Source organism: Pseudophryne corroboree, chromosome 5, assembly GCF_028390025.1.
Source record: "Pseudophryne corroboree isolate aPseCor3 chromosome 5, aPseCor3.hap2, whole genome shotgun sequence".
Taxonomy (NCBI): domain Eukaryota; kingdom Metazoa; phylum Chordata; class Amphibia; order Anura; family Myobatrachidae; genus Pseudophryne; species Pseudophryne corroboree.
In genome coordinates this window covers 146984890-146997582 of record NC_086448.1, presented here as the reverse complement: position 1 = coordinate 146997582, position 12693 = coordinate 146984890, and the positions used below count along the sequence as shown (strand labels likewise).

At 44.5% G+C, this 12693-nt stretch overlaps 1 protein-coding gene across 3 annotated transcripts in view; it reads right to left on the bottom strand.

The window, feature by feature from the left end:
• The window catches only part of DNAH11 (dynein axonemal heavy chain 11), a 561376-nt gene that overhangs the window by 175615 nt on the left and 373068 nt on the right, over positions 1-12693 (bottom strand). For all 3 annotated transcript variants that reach the window (XM_063921780.1, XM_063921778.1, XM_063921781.1), the window contains 3 exons: positions 10354-10477; positions 8121-8263; positions 341-502 (listed from right to left, as the gene is read on the bottom strand). In XM_063921780.1, coding sequence (XP_063777850.1) covers positions 341-502; positions 8121-8263; positions 10354-10477 — 429 coding nt within the window. The remainder of the gene's footprint in view (positions 1-340; positions 503-8120; positions 8264-10353; positions 10478-12693) is intronic.

Here is a 12693-nt window from a genome sequence, read left to right as displayed (position 1 = left end):
AGCTCTTAGGAGTGCTGTCTCTGCGTAGCCCATGATCTGCCAGCCATCCACAATGAAAAGACATGTGTCTTGGTGTTATGTTTCTCATAGGGAAAAATGATCTCTATTCTGGGTGCTCAGGAAATGGGAGCACACAAAATGCATATGTAGGCAATCCTTTATAATGAAACAGCTCTAAATCAAAATTTCTAGATATAAAATTTGCAAACACTGTATTATAGTAATAGCTGATCGGATAGTTTTAGAGTTAGTTTTAAACACAGCTCCAACTAAAATGCGTCAAATCATCCCTCCAAGTGGATTGCATTCTTTGCCTGACTGACCATCTAGAATGTCCTACCTCAATTCCCTCTGTGTCTTGAATGAACCTCCTGCTGACAGACTGCAAGGCCTCTTGTGGCCACTCATGGAACCAGTCAATAGATGAGCAGTTAACTATGGCTGGGAATTTCCGAGCCCGAACACGTAGGGTGGAACCAACTGGAGAGAAGCACAAAATGACCTAGAGTGGAAGAAAGAAGAAGTAGTAAGTAATAAAACAGGACAATTATTTTGCAATGATGTCACAAAAATTGGAATTGTAATCTACTGTACAGTATATTATTGTTTTATAGCGCACCAAAATCCTATAACTGTTTACTACCAAATCAGTTCTCATCAAATACCAAAGTCTTATATTTATATACTCTCAGGTAACTAGAGATTCCAATATTTAATACAGCCTATTGTGCCACCAAATCCACCCCATACTTCCCCTACGGTGCTAAATACAGTGATGCAGTAAAACAGTATTGGTTTTAAGGACATCCATGGGACATGTGGGAACTGCAGATATAATCAACACTGAGAATTAAACATATCATGGTTTAAACTGCTAATTGGAATTATTAAATAAGATCCATGTTTTGGGAAAAGAAACTTGTAGACACTGTATTCATATTGATTTTGTAGATAGTGCTAGTTTTGCCTTTAAAAAATTCCTTCTTTAAAACTCAAGGCTACGTCAATAAAATTCTGTCGCTCTCAACAACGGTCATAGGGCCTAATTCAGACCTGATTGCTAGGGTGTGTTTTTTGCATCCCTGCGATCAGGTAGTTGCCACCTACAGGGGAGAGGGAGAAATCGCTGTGCAGGGGTGCGATCGCATGTGCAGGAGAGCTGCACAAACAGAAGTTTGTGCAGCTCTGCACAGCCCAGGACTTACTCTTCCAGTGCAATGATCAGGGCCGAAGCTGACGTCAGAAACCCTCCCTCCAAACGCCTGGTCCCTCCTGCATTTCTCTGGACACTCCTTAAAATAAGAATTTACTTACCGATAATTCTATTTCTCGGAGTCCGTAGTGGATGCTGGGGTTCCTGAAAGGACCATGGGGGATAGCGGCTCCGCAGGAGACAGGGCACAAAAAGTAAAGCTTTAGGATCAGGTGGTGTGCACTGGCTCCTCCCCCTATGACCCTCCTCCAAGCCTCAGTTAGGATACTGTGCCCGGACGAGCGTACCCAATAAGGAAGGATTTATGAATCCCGGGTAAGACTCATACCAGCCACACCAATCACACTGTACAACCTGTGATCTGAACCCAGTTAACAGTATGATAACAGCGGAGCCTCTGAAAAGATGGCTCACAACAAATAATAACCCGATTTTTGTAACTATGTACAAGTAATGCAGATAATCCGCACTTGGGATGGGCGCCCAGCATCCACTACGGACTCCGAGAAATAGAATTATCGGTAAGTAAATTCTTATTTTCTCTATCGTCCTAGTGGATGCTGGGGTTCCTGAAAGGACCATGGGGATTATACCAAAGCTCCCAAACGGGTGGGAGAGTGCGGATGACTCTGCAGCACCGAATGAGAGAACTCCAGGTCCTCCTTAGCCAGGGTATCAAATTTGTAGGATTTTACAAACGTGTTTGCCCCTGACTAAATAGCCGCTCGGCAAAGTTGTAAAGCCGAGACCCCTCGGGCAGCCGCCCAAGATGAGCCCACCTTCCTTGTGGAATGGGCATTTACATATTTTGGCTGTGGCAGGCCTGCCACAGAATGTGCAAGCTGAATTGTATTACACATCCAACTAGCAAAAGTCTGCTTAAAAGCAAGAGCACCCAGTTTGTTGGGTGCATACAGGATAACAGCAAGTCAGTTTTCCTGACTCCAGCCGTCCTGGAACCTACATTTTCAGGGCCCTGACCACATCTAGCAACTTGGAGTCCTCCAAGTCCCTAGTAGGCGCAAGACACCACAATAAGCTGGTTCAGGTGAAACACTGACACCACCTTAGGGAGAGAACTGGGGACGAGTCCGCAGCTCTGCCCTGTCCGAATGGACAAACAGATATGGGCTTTTTTGAGAAAAAAACCACCAATTTGACACTCGCCTGGTCCAGGCCAGGTCCAAGAGCATGTTCACTTTTCATGTGAGATGCTTCAAATCCACAGATTTGACTGGTTTTAAACCAATGTGTTTTGAGGAATCCCAGAACTACGTTGAGATCCCACAGTGCCACTGGAGGCACAAAAGGGGGTTGTATATGCAATACTCCCTTGACAAACTTCTGGACTTCAGGAACTGAAGCCAATTCTTTCTGGAAGAAAAATCGACAGGGCCGAAATTTGAACCTTAATGGACCCCAATTTGAGGCCCATAGACACTCCTGTTTGCAGGAAATGCAGGAATCGACCGAGTTGAAATTTCTTCGTGGGGCCTTCCTGGCCTCACACCACGCAACATATTTTCGCCACATGTGGTGATAATGTTGTGCGGTCACCTCCTTTCTGGCTTTGACCAGGGTAGGAATGACCTCTTCCTGAATGCCTTTTCCCTTAGGATCCGGCGTTCCACCGCCATGCCGTCAAACGCAGCTGCGGTAAGTCTTGGAACAGACATGGTACTTGCTGAAACAAGTCCCTTCTTAGCGGCAGAGGCCATAAGTCCTCTGTGAGCATCTCTTGAAGTTCCGGGTACCAAGTCCTTCTTGGCCTATCCGGAGCCATGAGTATAGTTCTTACTCCTCTACGTCTTATAATTCTCAGTACCTTAGGTATGAAAAGCAGAGGATGGAACACATACACCGACTGGTACACCCACGGTGTTACCAGAACGTCCACAGCTATTGCCTGAGGGTCTCTTAACCTGGCGCAATACCTGTCCCGTTTTTTGTTCAGACGGGACGCCATCATGTCCACCTTTGGTAATTCCCAACGGTTTACAATCATGTGGAAAACTTCCCCATGAAGTTCCCACTCTGCCGGGTGGAGGTCGTGCCTACTGAGGAAGTCTGCTTCCCAGTTTCCATTCCCGGAATGAAACACTGCTGACAGTGCTATCACATGATTTTCCGCCCAGCGAAAAGTCCTTGCAGTTTTTGCCACTGCCCTCCTGCTTCTTGTGCCGCCCTGTCTATTTACGTGGGCGACTGCCGTGATGTTTTATCCCACTGGATCAATACCGGCTGACCTTGAAGCAGAGGTCTTGCTAAGCTTAGAGCATTATAAATTTACCCTTAGCTATATTTATGTGGAGAAAAGTCTCCAGACTTGATCACACTCCCTGGAAATTTTTTTTTTTTTTCCTTGTGTGACTGCTCCCCAGCCTCTCGGGCTGGCCTCCGTGGTCACCAACATCCAAAACTGAATGCCGAATCTGCGGCCCTCTAGAAGATGAGCACTCTGTAACCACCACAGGAGAGACACCCTTGTCCTTGGATATAGGGTTATCCGCTGATGCATCTGAAGATGCGATCCGGACCATTTGTCCAGCAGATCCCACTGAAAAGTTCTTGCATGAAATCTGCCGACTGGAATTGCTTCGAAGGAAGTCACCATTTTTTTACCATGGCCCTTGTGCAATGATGCACTGATTTTAGGAGGTTCCTGACTAGCTCGGATAACTCCCTGGCTTTCTCTTCCGGGAGAAACACCTTTTTCTGGACTGTGTCCAGAATCATCCCTAAGCACAGGAGACTTGTTGTCGGGATCAGCTGCGATTTTGGAATATTTAGAATCCACCCCTGCTGTTGTAACAGTATCCGAGATAGTGCTACTCCGACCTCCAACTGTTCCCTGGACTTTGCCCTTATCAGGAGATCGTCCAAGTAAGGGATAATTAAGACGCCTTTTCTTCGAAGAAGAACCATCATTTCGGCCATTACCTTGGTAAAGACCCGGGGTGCCGTGGACAATCCAAACGGCAGCGTCTGAAACTGATAGTGACAGTTCTGTACCACGAACCTGAGGTACCCTTAGTGATAAGGGCAAATTTGGGACATGGAGGTAAGCATCCCTGATGTCTCGGGACACCAGATAGTCCCCTTCTTCCCGGTTCGTTATCACTGCTCTGAGTGACTCCATCTTGATTTGAACCTTTGTAAGTGTTCAAAATTTTTTTAGATTTAGAATAGGTCTCACCTAGCCTTCTGGCTTCAGTACCACAATATAGTGTGGAATAATACCCCTTTTCTTGTTGTAGGAGGGGTAATTTAATTATCACCTGCTGGGAATACAGCTCGTGAATTGTTTCCCATACTGCCTCCTTGTCGGAGGGAGACCTTGGTAAAGCAGACTTCAGGAGCCTGGGCAGGGGAAACGTCTCGACATTCCAATCTGTACCCCTGGGATACTACTTGTAGGATCCAGGGGTCCTGTACGGTCTCAGCGTCATGCTGAGAGCTTGTCAGAAGCGGTGGAACGCTTCTGTTCCTGGGAATGGGCTGCCTGCTGCAGTCTTCTTCCCTTTCCTCTATCCCTGGGCAGATATGACTCTTATAGGGACGAAAGGACTGAAGCTGAAAAGACGGTGTCTTTTTCTGCAGAGATGTGACTTAGGGTAAAAACGGTGGATTTTCCAGCAGTTGCCGTGGCCACCAGGTCCGATGGACCGACCCCAAATAACTCCTCTTCCTTTATACGGCAATACACCTTTGTGCCGTTTGGAATCTGCATCACCTGACCACTGTCGTGTCCATAAACATCTTCTGGCAGATATGGACATCGCACTTACTCTTGATGCCAGAGTGCAAATATCCCTCTGTGCATCTCGCATATATAGAAATGCATCCTTTAAATGCTCTATAGTCAATAAAATACTGTCCCTGTCAAGGGTATCAATATTTTTAGTCAGGGAATCCGACCAAGCCACCCCAGCTCTGCACATCCAGGCTGAGGCGATCGCTGGTCGCAGTATAACACCAGTATGTGTGTATATACTTTTTATGATATTTTTCAGCCTCCTGTCAGCTGGCTCCTTGAGGACGGCCCTATCTATAGACGGTACCGCCACTTGTTCTGATAAGCGTGTGAGCGCCTTATCCACCCTAAGGGGTGTTTCCCAACGCGCCCTAACTTCTGGCGGGAAAGGGTATACCGCCCATATTTTCTATCGGGGGGAACCCACGCATCATCACACACTTCATTTAATTTATCTGATTCAGGAAAAACTACGGTAGTTTTTTCACATCCCACATAATACCCTCTTTTGTGGTACTTGTAGTATCAGAAATATGTAACACCTCCTTCATTGCCCTTAACGTGTGGCCCTAATAAGGAATACGTTTGTTTATTCACCGTCGACACTGGATTCAGTGTCCCTGTCTGTGTCTGTGTCGACCGACTAAAGTAAACGGGCGTTTTAAAACCCCTGACGGTGTTTTTGAGACGTCTGGACCGGTACTAATTGTTTGTCGGCCGTCTCATGTCGTCAACCGACCTTGGCCCGTGTTGACATTATCACGTAATTCCCTAAATAAGCCATCCATTCCGGTGTCGACTCCCTAGAGAGTGACATCACCATTACAGGCAATTGCTCCGCCTCCTCACCAACATCGTCCTCATACATGTCGACACACACGTACCGACACACAGCACACACACAGGGAATGCTCTGATAGAGGACAGGACCTACTAGCCCTTTGGAGAGACAGAGGGAGAGTTTGCCAGCACACACCAAAAACGCTATAATTATATAGGGACAACCTTATATAAGTGTTTTCCCTTATAGCATCTTTTTTATATATTTCTAACGCCAAATTAGTGCCCCCCCTCTCTGTTTTAACCCTGTTTCTGTAGTGCAGTGCAGGGGAGAGCCTGGGAGCCTTCCCTCCAGCCTTTCTGTGAGGGAAAATGGCGCTGTGTGCTGAGGAGATAGGCCCCGCCCCTTTTTCGGCGGCCTCGTCTCCCGCTCTTAACGGATTCTGGCAGGGGTTAAATATCTCCATATAGCCCCCGGAGGCTATATGTGAGGTATTTTTAGCCAAGAATAGGTTTTCATTGCTTCCCAGGGCGCCCCCCTCCCAGCGCCCTGCACCCTCAGTGACTGCCGTGTGAAGTGTGCTGAGAGGAAATGGCGCACAGCTGCAGTGCTGTGCGCTACCTTAAGAAGACTGAGGAGTCTTCATGCCGCCGATTCTGGACCTCCTTCTTGTTTCAGCATCTGCAAGGGGGCCGGCGGCGAGGCTCCGGTGACCATCCAGGCTGTACCTGTGATCGTCCCTCTGGAGCTAATGTCCAGTAGCCAAAGAAGCCAATCCATCCTGCACGCAGGTGAGTTCACTTCTTCTCCCCTAAGTCCCTCGTTGCAGTGATCCTGTTGCCAGCAGGACTCACTGTAAAATAAAAAAACCTAACAAAACTTTTACTCTAAGCAGCTCTTTAGGAGAGCCACCTAGATTGCACCCTTCTCGGCCGGGCACAAAAATCTAACTGAGGCTTGGAGGAGGGTCATAGGGGGAGGAGCCAGTGCACACCACCTGATCCTAAAGCTTTACTTTTTGTGCCCTGTCTCCTGCGGAGCCGCTATCCCCCATGGTCCTTTCAGGAACCCCAGCATCCACTAGGACGATAGAGAAAAATGGTCAGTTGCCACCCACAAACCGCCTCTTCCTGTCAGTCACCTTGCGATCACCCGTTTGATCGCTTTTCTCGCACATCCAGTCGCTGCCTGCCGATCCCCATCGCTACGGACCGACGCGCCTGCGCATTGCGGTGCATACGCAGTTCAGACTTGATCGTAGACTGTACGAAAACGCAGCCTAGCGATCAGGTCTGAATTAGGCCCATAGCTTGTATGAAGTTAGCACTACACCGAACTGCAATTTCACAATCGTTTTCAGCAAGCATTTGCCAGACTTCCAAAATTTTATTAATAAATACACATAAGAGTACGAGTACTTTGCCCTTGTTTAGCTGCTCATTACCAGCAGAACATAAACTGTATATGCAGAGTTCAATTTACGCACTCCCCTTTCATACCCAATATAACAGCCTTCTGCCTCCGCTAGATCAAGTGCTGAATCAAATATGTTAATATTTACATGCTCTTTCCTTATAAGACACAACACCAAGTGGGCTCAATTATTATTATTGTACTGGGGTCATTGATCTGCTGGTAAAGGTCGCCGAGGTCATGTCTCACAGTGTGCATTTATTATGCTTTCTGCTATGACTGCTATTAATGACAAGCATAAGACAACCACAAACTAGCTGCAACGGTTCTTGACAAATTGACCGCTTAATCCCGTATTACTTACAGTATAAGACACTGCTTCATTAGGCTGATACTTTACCGGAGACATTTTGATAAATCAACCACACTGGATGAAGTGACACTTTCTCACTTGAGATAAAATTACCCAGTTTCATAAATCAAGTCCTGATAGTGCTTATAAAACGTCACATTGTCATGTGCGCACAATACCAGACATAATGCTCTGACAATATAACTAATGAAGGAACGTGCTGTGATGTTATGTTACAAGCTCTGCATTAGAGTGTTGTCTATTGATCTGCAGTAAATGTAAGAAAGTAGAGTGTAATGGTAATATCACTGGCGGGCAGCGCACCAGTTTCTGGTATGCCATGTTTCACCAACACATACAGTATATACATACATACATACATACATACAAGTGTCACTAGGACCGAATGTTGCATAACGGTTTCTTCCCTCTGCTACTATCAGAAAATATTATTCCTTTATTTACAAACAGAGCCCTGTATGTAATTAATATGTACATACATCATTATATAGGTCATCATTATATCGGTTTATAGAAATTCCTAGAAGTCATTAACTCCTCTTGTATGGGATAAGCGATTTTAGCAATATCCAAGATGAACGCTTACTTTAAGCTGAAGCCGGACTCTTTCCAAAAAGAACTTCCAGCAACCTTCTTTGGAGTCATCCAGCCCAAGACCTCGCACTTCGTTTCGGATCCCGGATACAATGGTGTCTATCTCTTCTTCGCTGAACAGGTCAGGCACCTCTCCTGAAAATAAATATTTATGGTTTTCTTATACATACATACATACATACATACATACATACATACATACATACATACTAGTTAGCAGCCCGCTAAAATTACAGAATAACATAACAGTAATTGTCAGTGCTGGTGGCTGTGCATGCCCGAATGGAGCAACACTTGAATTGTTCCGTTGAGCGCCATATAGTGGCCACCAGCGCGGAAAACACTTTAAATACCCCCAGGAGGAGCAGCGTCAACCTTTAATTTTTATATATATATATATATATATATATATATATATAAGCTTGTAGAGGATGGAAGTACCAGCAAATGTGGATTTTTGTATATATCTTACAAGAGAGACAACAGGGTAAAATTGTGATTGGTAACAATTACTCATCCTGCCTCCATCCAGCCTCTGTACTAGCTTATGTAAATGTGAGAATCTCTCCGTGTCTGCCGAATGGCCATACAGCAGCATGTGGGATGCCGTCCAACCTACTGTTTTTCCCTCTGCAGTCACAACTTTCGTCATTAGTATCTGGACTTGCACCCGCTCAATGCAAGGTTCAAAAGACCCAGCCCCACGCTAGAGAAATCAGCTAACCTGCCCACAACACTCTCATGGCGCTCCCACTAGAAGGAACACAGTTTCATGCATCATCATGGTCACCGCCATGACACATGTCAGAAACACTCATTTCACGCAAAAAGTGGTCAGTTAACAGATGGATCAATCCCCAGAAACATAGACTTTGACGGCAGATAAAAACCACTTGGCCCACCTAGTCTGCCCATGTTCATGCATAGATAGAGATGATTTCCCTAGCGTGGGGCTGGGTCTTTTGAACCTAACATTGAGCGGGAGCAAGTCCAGATACTAATAATGACGGCATATATATATATATATATATATATATATATATATATATATAGACACATACACACCAGCGGTGCAAGTATGCGGGTACGGTCGGGAACGGAGTACCCTTAAGAATTTGGCAGTGGGTACGCAGTACCACCTGCCACACACTGTGCCATTACCACAATTATAATGTGCCACAAAGCAACAAGACCATGGTGCTTGGCAGCATGACGGCTCCTCCCACTTTGTCAGGATTACTGGGAGTGTGACAGTGGCTGTATTTTCCTGTTATAATGGAGGTAATACTATATATTGTTATTAAACTGGGGACATTACTATATATTTCTATTATACCTGAGGTATCACTGTATATTGTTATCCTTGCCTCCAGATTCCCCCCCCCAAAAAAAAGGGGGCTGTCATGTGGCCACGCCGCTAGTGTCATGTAGCCACTCCCACTAGCAGCATGTGGCCACGCTCCCTCACAACACATGACCACGCCCATTTTTCGGCACTCAGTATTACTAATAAAAAATATTTCTACTTGCACCACTGATACACACCCACTAGAGTTAATTTTTTGTGGGGAGCAGGATAACCTACCGGTATATATTTTTGGATTGTGGGAGGAAACCAGAGTACCCAGAGGAAACCCACGCAAGCATGGGGGGAATATACAAACTCCACACAGTCAGAGCAATGGTGGGAATTTAACCCATGACCTTAGTGCTGTGAGGCAGTAATGTTAACCATTACACCACCCTTACTCCGTTGCACGTTTATGATCTCTGTCTATGCGCTACATTTTGTGAGGCGTATGTGCAGTCAATTATTTTTTCATATGGCACATTGCACAAGTACGTGTGGATGTATGTGTATCTGCAGATATCTGAGTACTGCATGTATGCAGATATCCGCAGTTACACGTGCATCCTTCTCAGTATCGGGTCCACTATGTATATGTTAAAAAAAAAAAAAAAAGTGTTGAAATCATTATTACATAGTGATATATTTTAATCTTAAATTATGATTTTATTTGTTCTTTAACCCTATGTATTTCACTGGAGGACACATACTGTATCATGACGTTCTCTTTACATATTCTGCTAAGCTTGATGATTGCACAGTAACTTGCTTATGAGGACTGTTTTTTAACAGTGTCTTCTATCTTGAAAGTTCGCCATAACCACACACAATTTATCAATGGAAAAAAATCTTTCAAGAAATGTGTTGAAGTAATCACCTGATGCCAACAAGTCATTAATCAGAACGAGAAAGCGTTCGTCTGGAACATGGGCATCTGTCAGCAAAAACACAGTGGGCATGTTCTTGGCTCCAGTCCTGATGTACAAATTGGCAAGATCCACCTACATGGGAAAGAGGCAATCATTTATACTTGGAGGAAATGTTGATGCAGGTATAAAACAGAAGGCTCCACGCTTTGTGCTATACTGTCCACCTGCTCCAATGCACTGTCCATTATCACTGTGACTCGTGGAGGGAAACCTGCTTCTGCCATACAGACAGGAAAGTAGCGGTATTAGGTTTCTCATATGTATTCTCTTAGTAAGAGGCCTGCTATGTGTTATCACTTTATAACAGAGTTGGGCAACTTGTGTCATGCCCGCAACTGTGAAACTACAAGTCCCATCATTCCTTGTTAGTCAGCTGAAGTGACTACTGTACTTTAGACGTGGAATACTAACATTGTTCCTCAGAACATTTCAGTTAAATGTTTTTGAATAAAGCTCACCCAGTGACCTTTGTCTGGATGGACAGAGTTTGTCTGATAACACAGTAATTTATAGCCTCAGAGGATTAGTCGTATAACAAATGGAAAAATAGCACTGTTGGGATAACCTGGCTTGCTTAAAACCTCTAACACATCTACTTTCCAGTCAGGTCTAATAAAGGGTGTAGTGAGGTCAATGGCTGAAAGGTATCAGAGGCAGATTTACACACAAACAGATATATGGATTCAGTATGAAATACTGACTGTTGGGATCCCATCGGTCGAAATACCAATGCCAGAATCCTGACCTCGAGCGCAGCGTGTCCCCTCGCGGGCTCATTGCGTTCTCAAAGATTCGGGCTCGGTGACGAGCTTCTCTCGCCACACTATTATGTTCCCCCTAGGGTGGTGGTGTGAACCACCACCTGAGTGGGAATACTGGGCGGAGGGCGGGATTTCGACCTCCGGCATTTTCCCTGCTGTCGGGATTCCAGCGGCGGTATTTCGTCCACCGGGATCCCATCTTTTAGGAAATGAACTGCGTCCCATATATATGATTTGGGGGTGAGTTTTGACTATAAAAAGTATTAGAATACGTAATACAAAGATGATATGAATAATACACAGACGATATTTATAAATTATAAATATTTTCTCTCTATTATTCTAATTATTATTCTCAAAACTGTGGAGTCTCCATGCCCGGATTACCCCTCACTGCTACTTTCCCTTTATTTTATACAATGGTCTCTGGCTGTCTTACTAACATCTCACTGCTCTGCCTCTCACTCCTGCATTCCCTTATTTTATACAGTTGTCATTAAAGTGATCCTCATATTAATTTTACTTTTGTACTTTTTTGACTAGTGAAAATATGAAAACATTCCATTGGCAGATTTTCTATCTGGAAATGCAATAGTTTGAAAGCAGATGTTATTAAATAACAAGTACGTCTCCATAGTACATTTATCTGCTATCCTCTAGCTGATCCTAGGTTACATACAGCCAATTGCTGGATACAGCAGAATCTAATGAGTACCTAATGAATGAGATTATTCACTTGCAGAAGGTTGGATGTCAGTATGCAGCCCTCTGTCTACTCCTGGGTTCCAATGTATAGATAGACAGCCAATAGGACAACACCATATGGTCACACGGGCGACAGGTTCAAAAGGTCACAGGTAAAAGGTAGACAGTGCTTAAGGTCAACAGGTTCAAAAGGTCAACATGACAATGGTCAACACACATATGGTCGACACATGATATTTTGGGTGTTTTCACATATTTTTCAACTTTTGCTCGATTTACCATTCACATGGACTATGATTTGGAATAGAAGCCTGAGGCAAGCGCAGTATAGCGAGCCACCATACCCAAACCGAGCCAGTGAGGGTATAAGTTTACACCGATTGTGGTCACAGATGATGAAACATTCAAAATGACACCCAAAAACAAAACAAAAAACTTGTCAACCTTTTTTATGTCGTCCATTTCCATGCTGACTTTTTGTACCTGACAAACTTTTCTACTATCTACCTTTTCCATGTCAACCTTTTGACCCTGTCGACCTAACGCATGTCGACCACATGGAGTCAGCCCAATAACTGTCTATCTAATTACTGTAGAACTTCTATATAACACCCCTACTCCTGACCCACACCGGCAAGTGATACTGTACCATAAGTAGTGTTGTCAGCATTTCTAACACAGGATTTGATTGTACAAAGCTGTGACTGAATAAACAAAACACTTTTGTACAAAATTAAATAAAATACATTTTTATAAACCTTTGCTGTTCGGTGCTGTTTGTATTTGCCACACATGCACTGATTGCCGCCAATATTAGTAAAA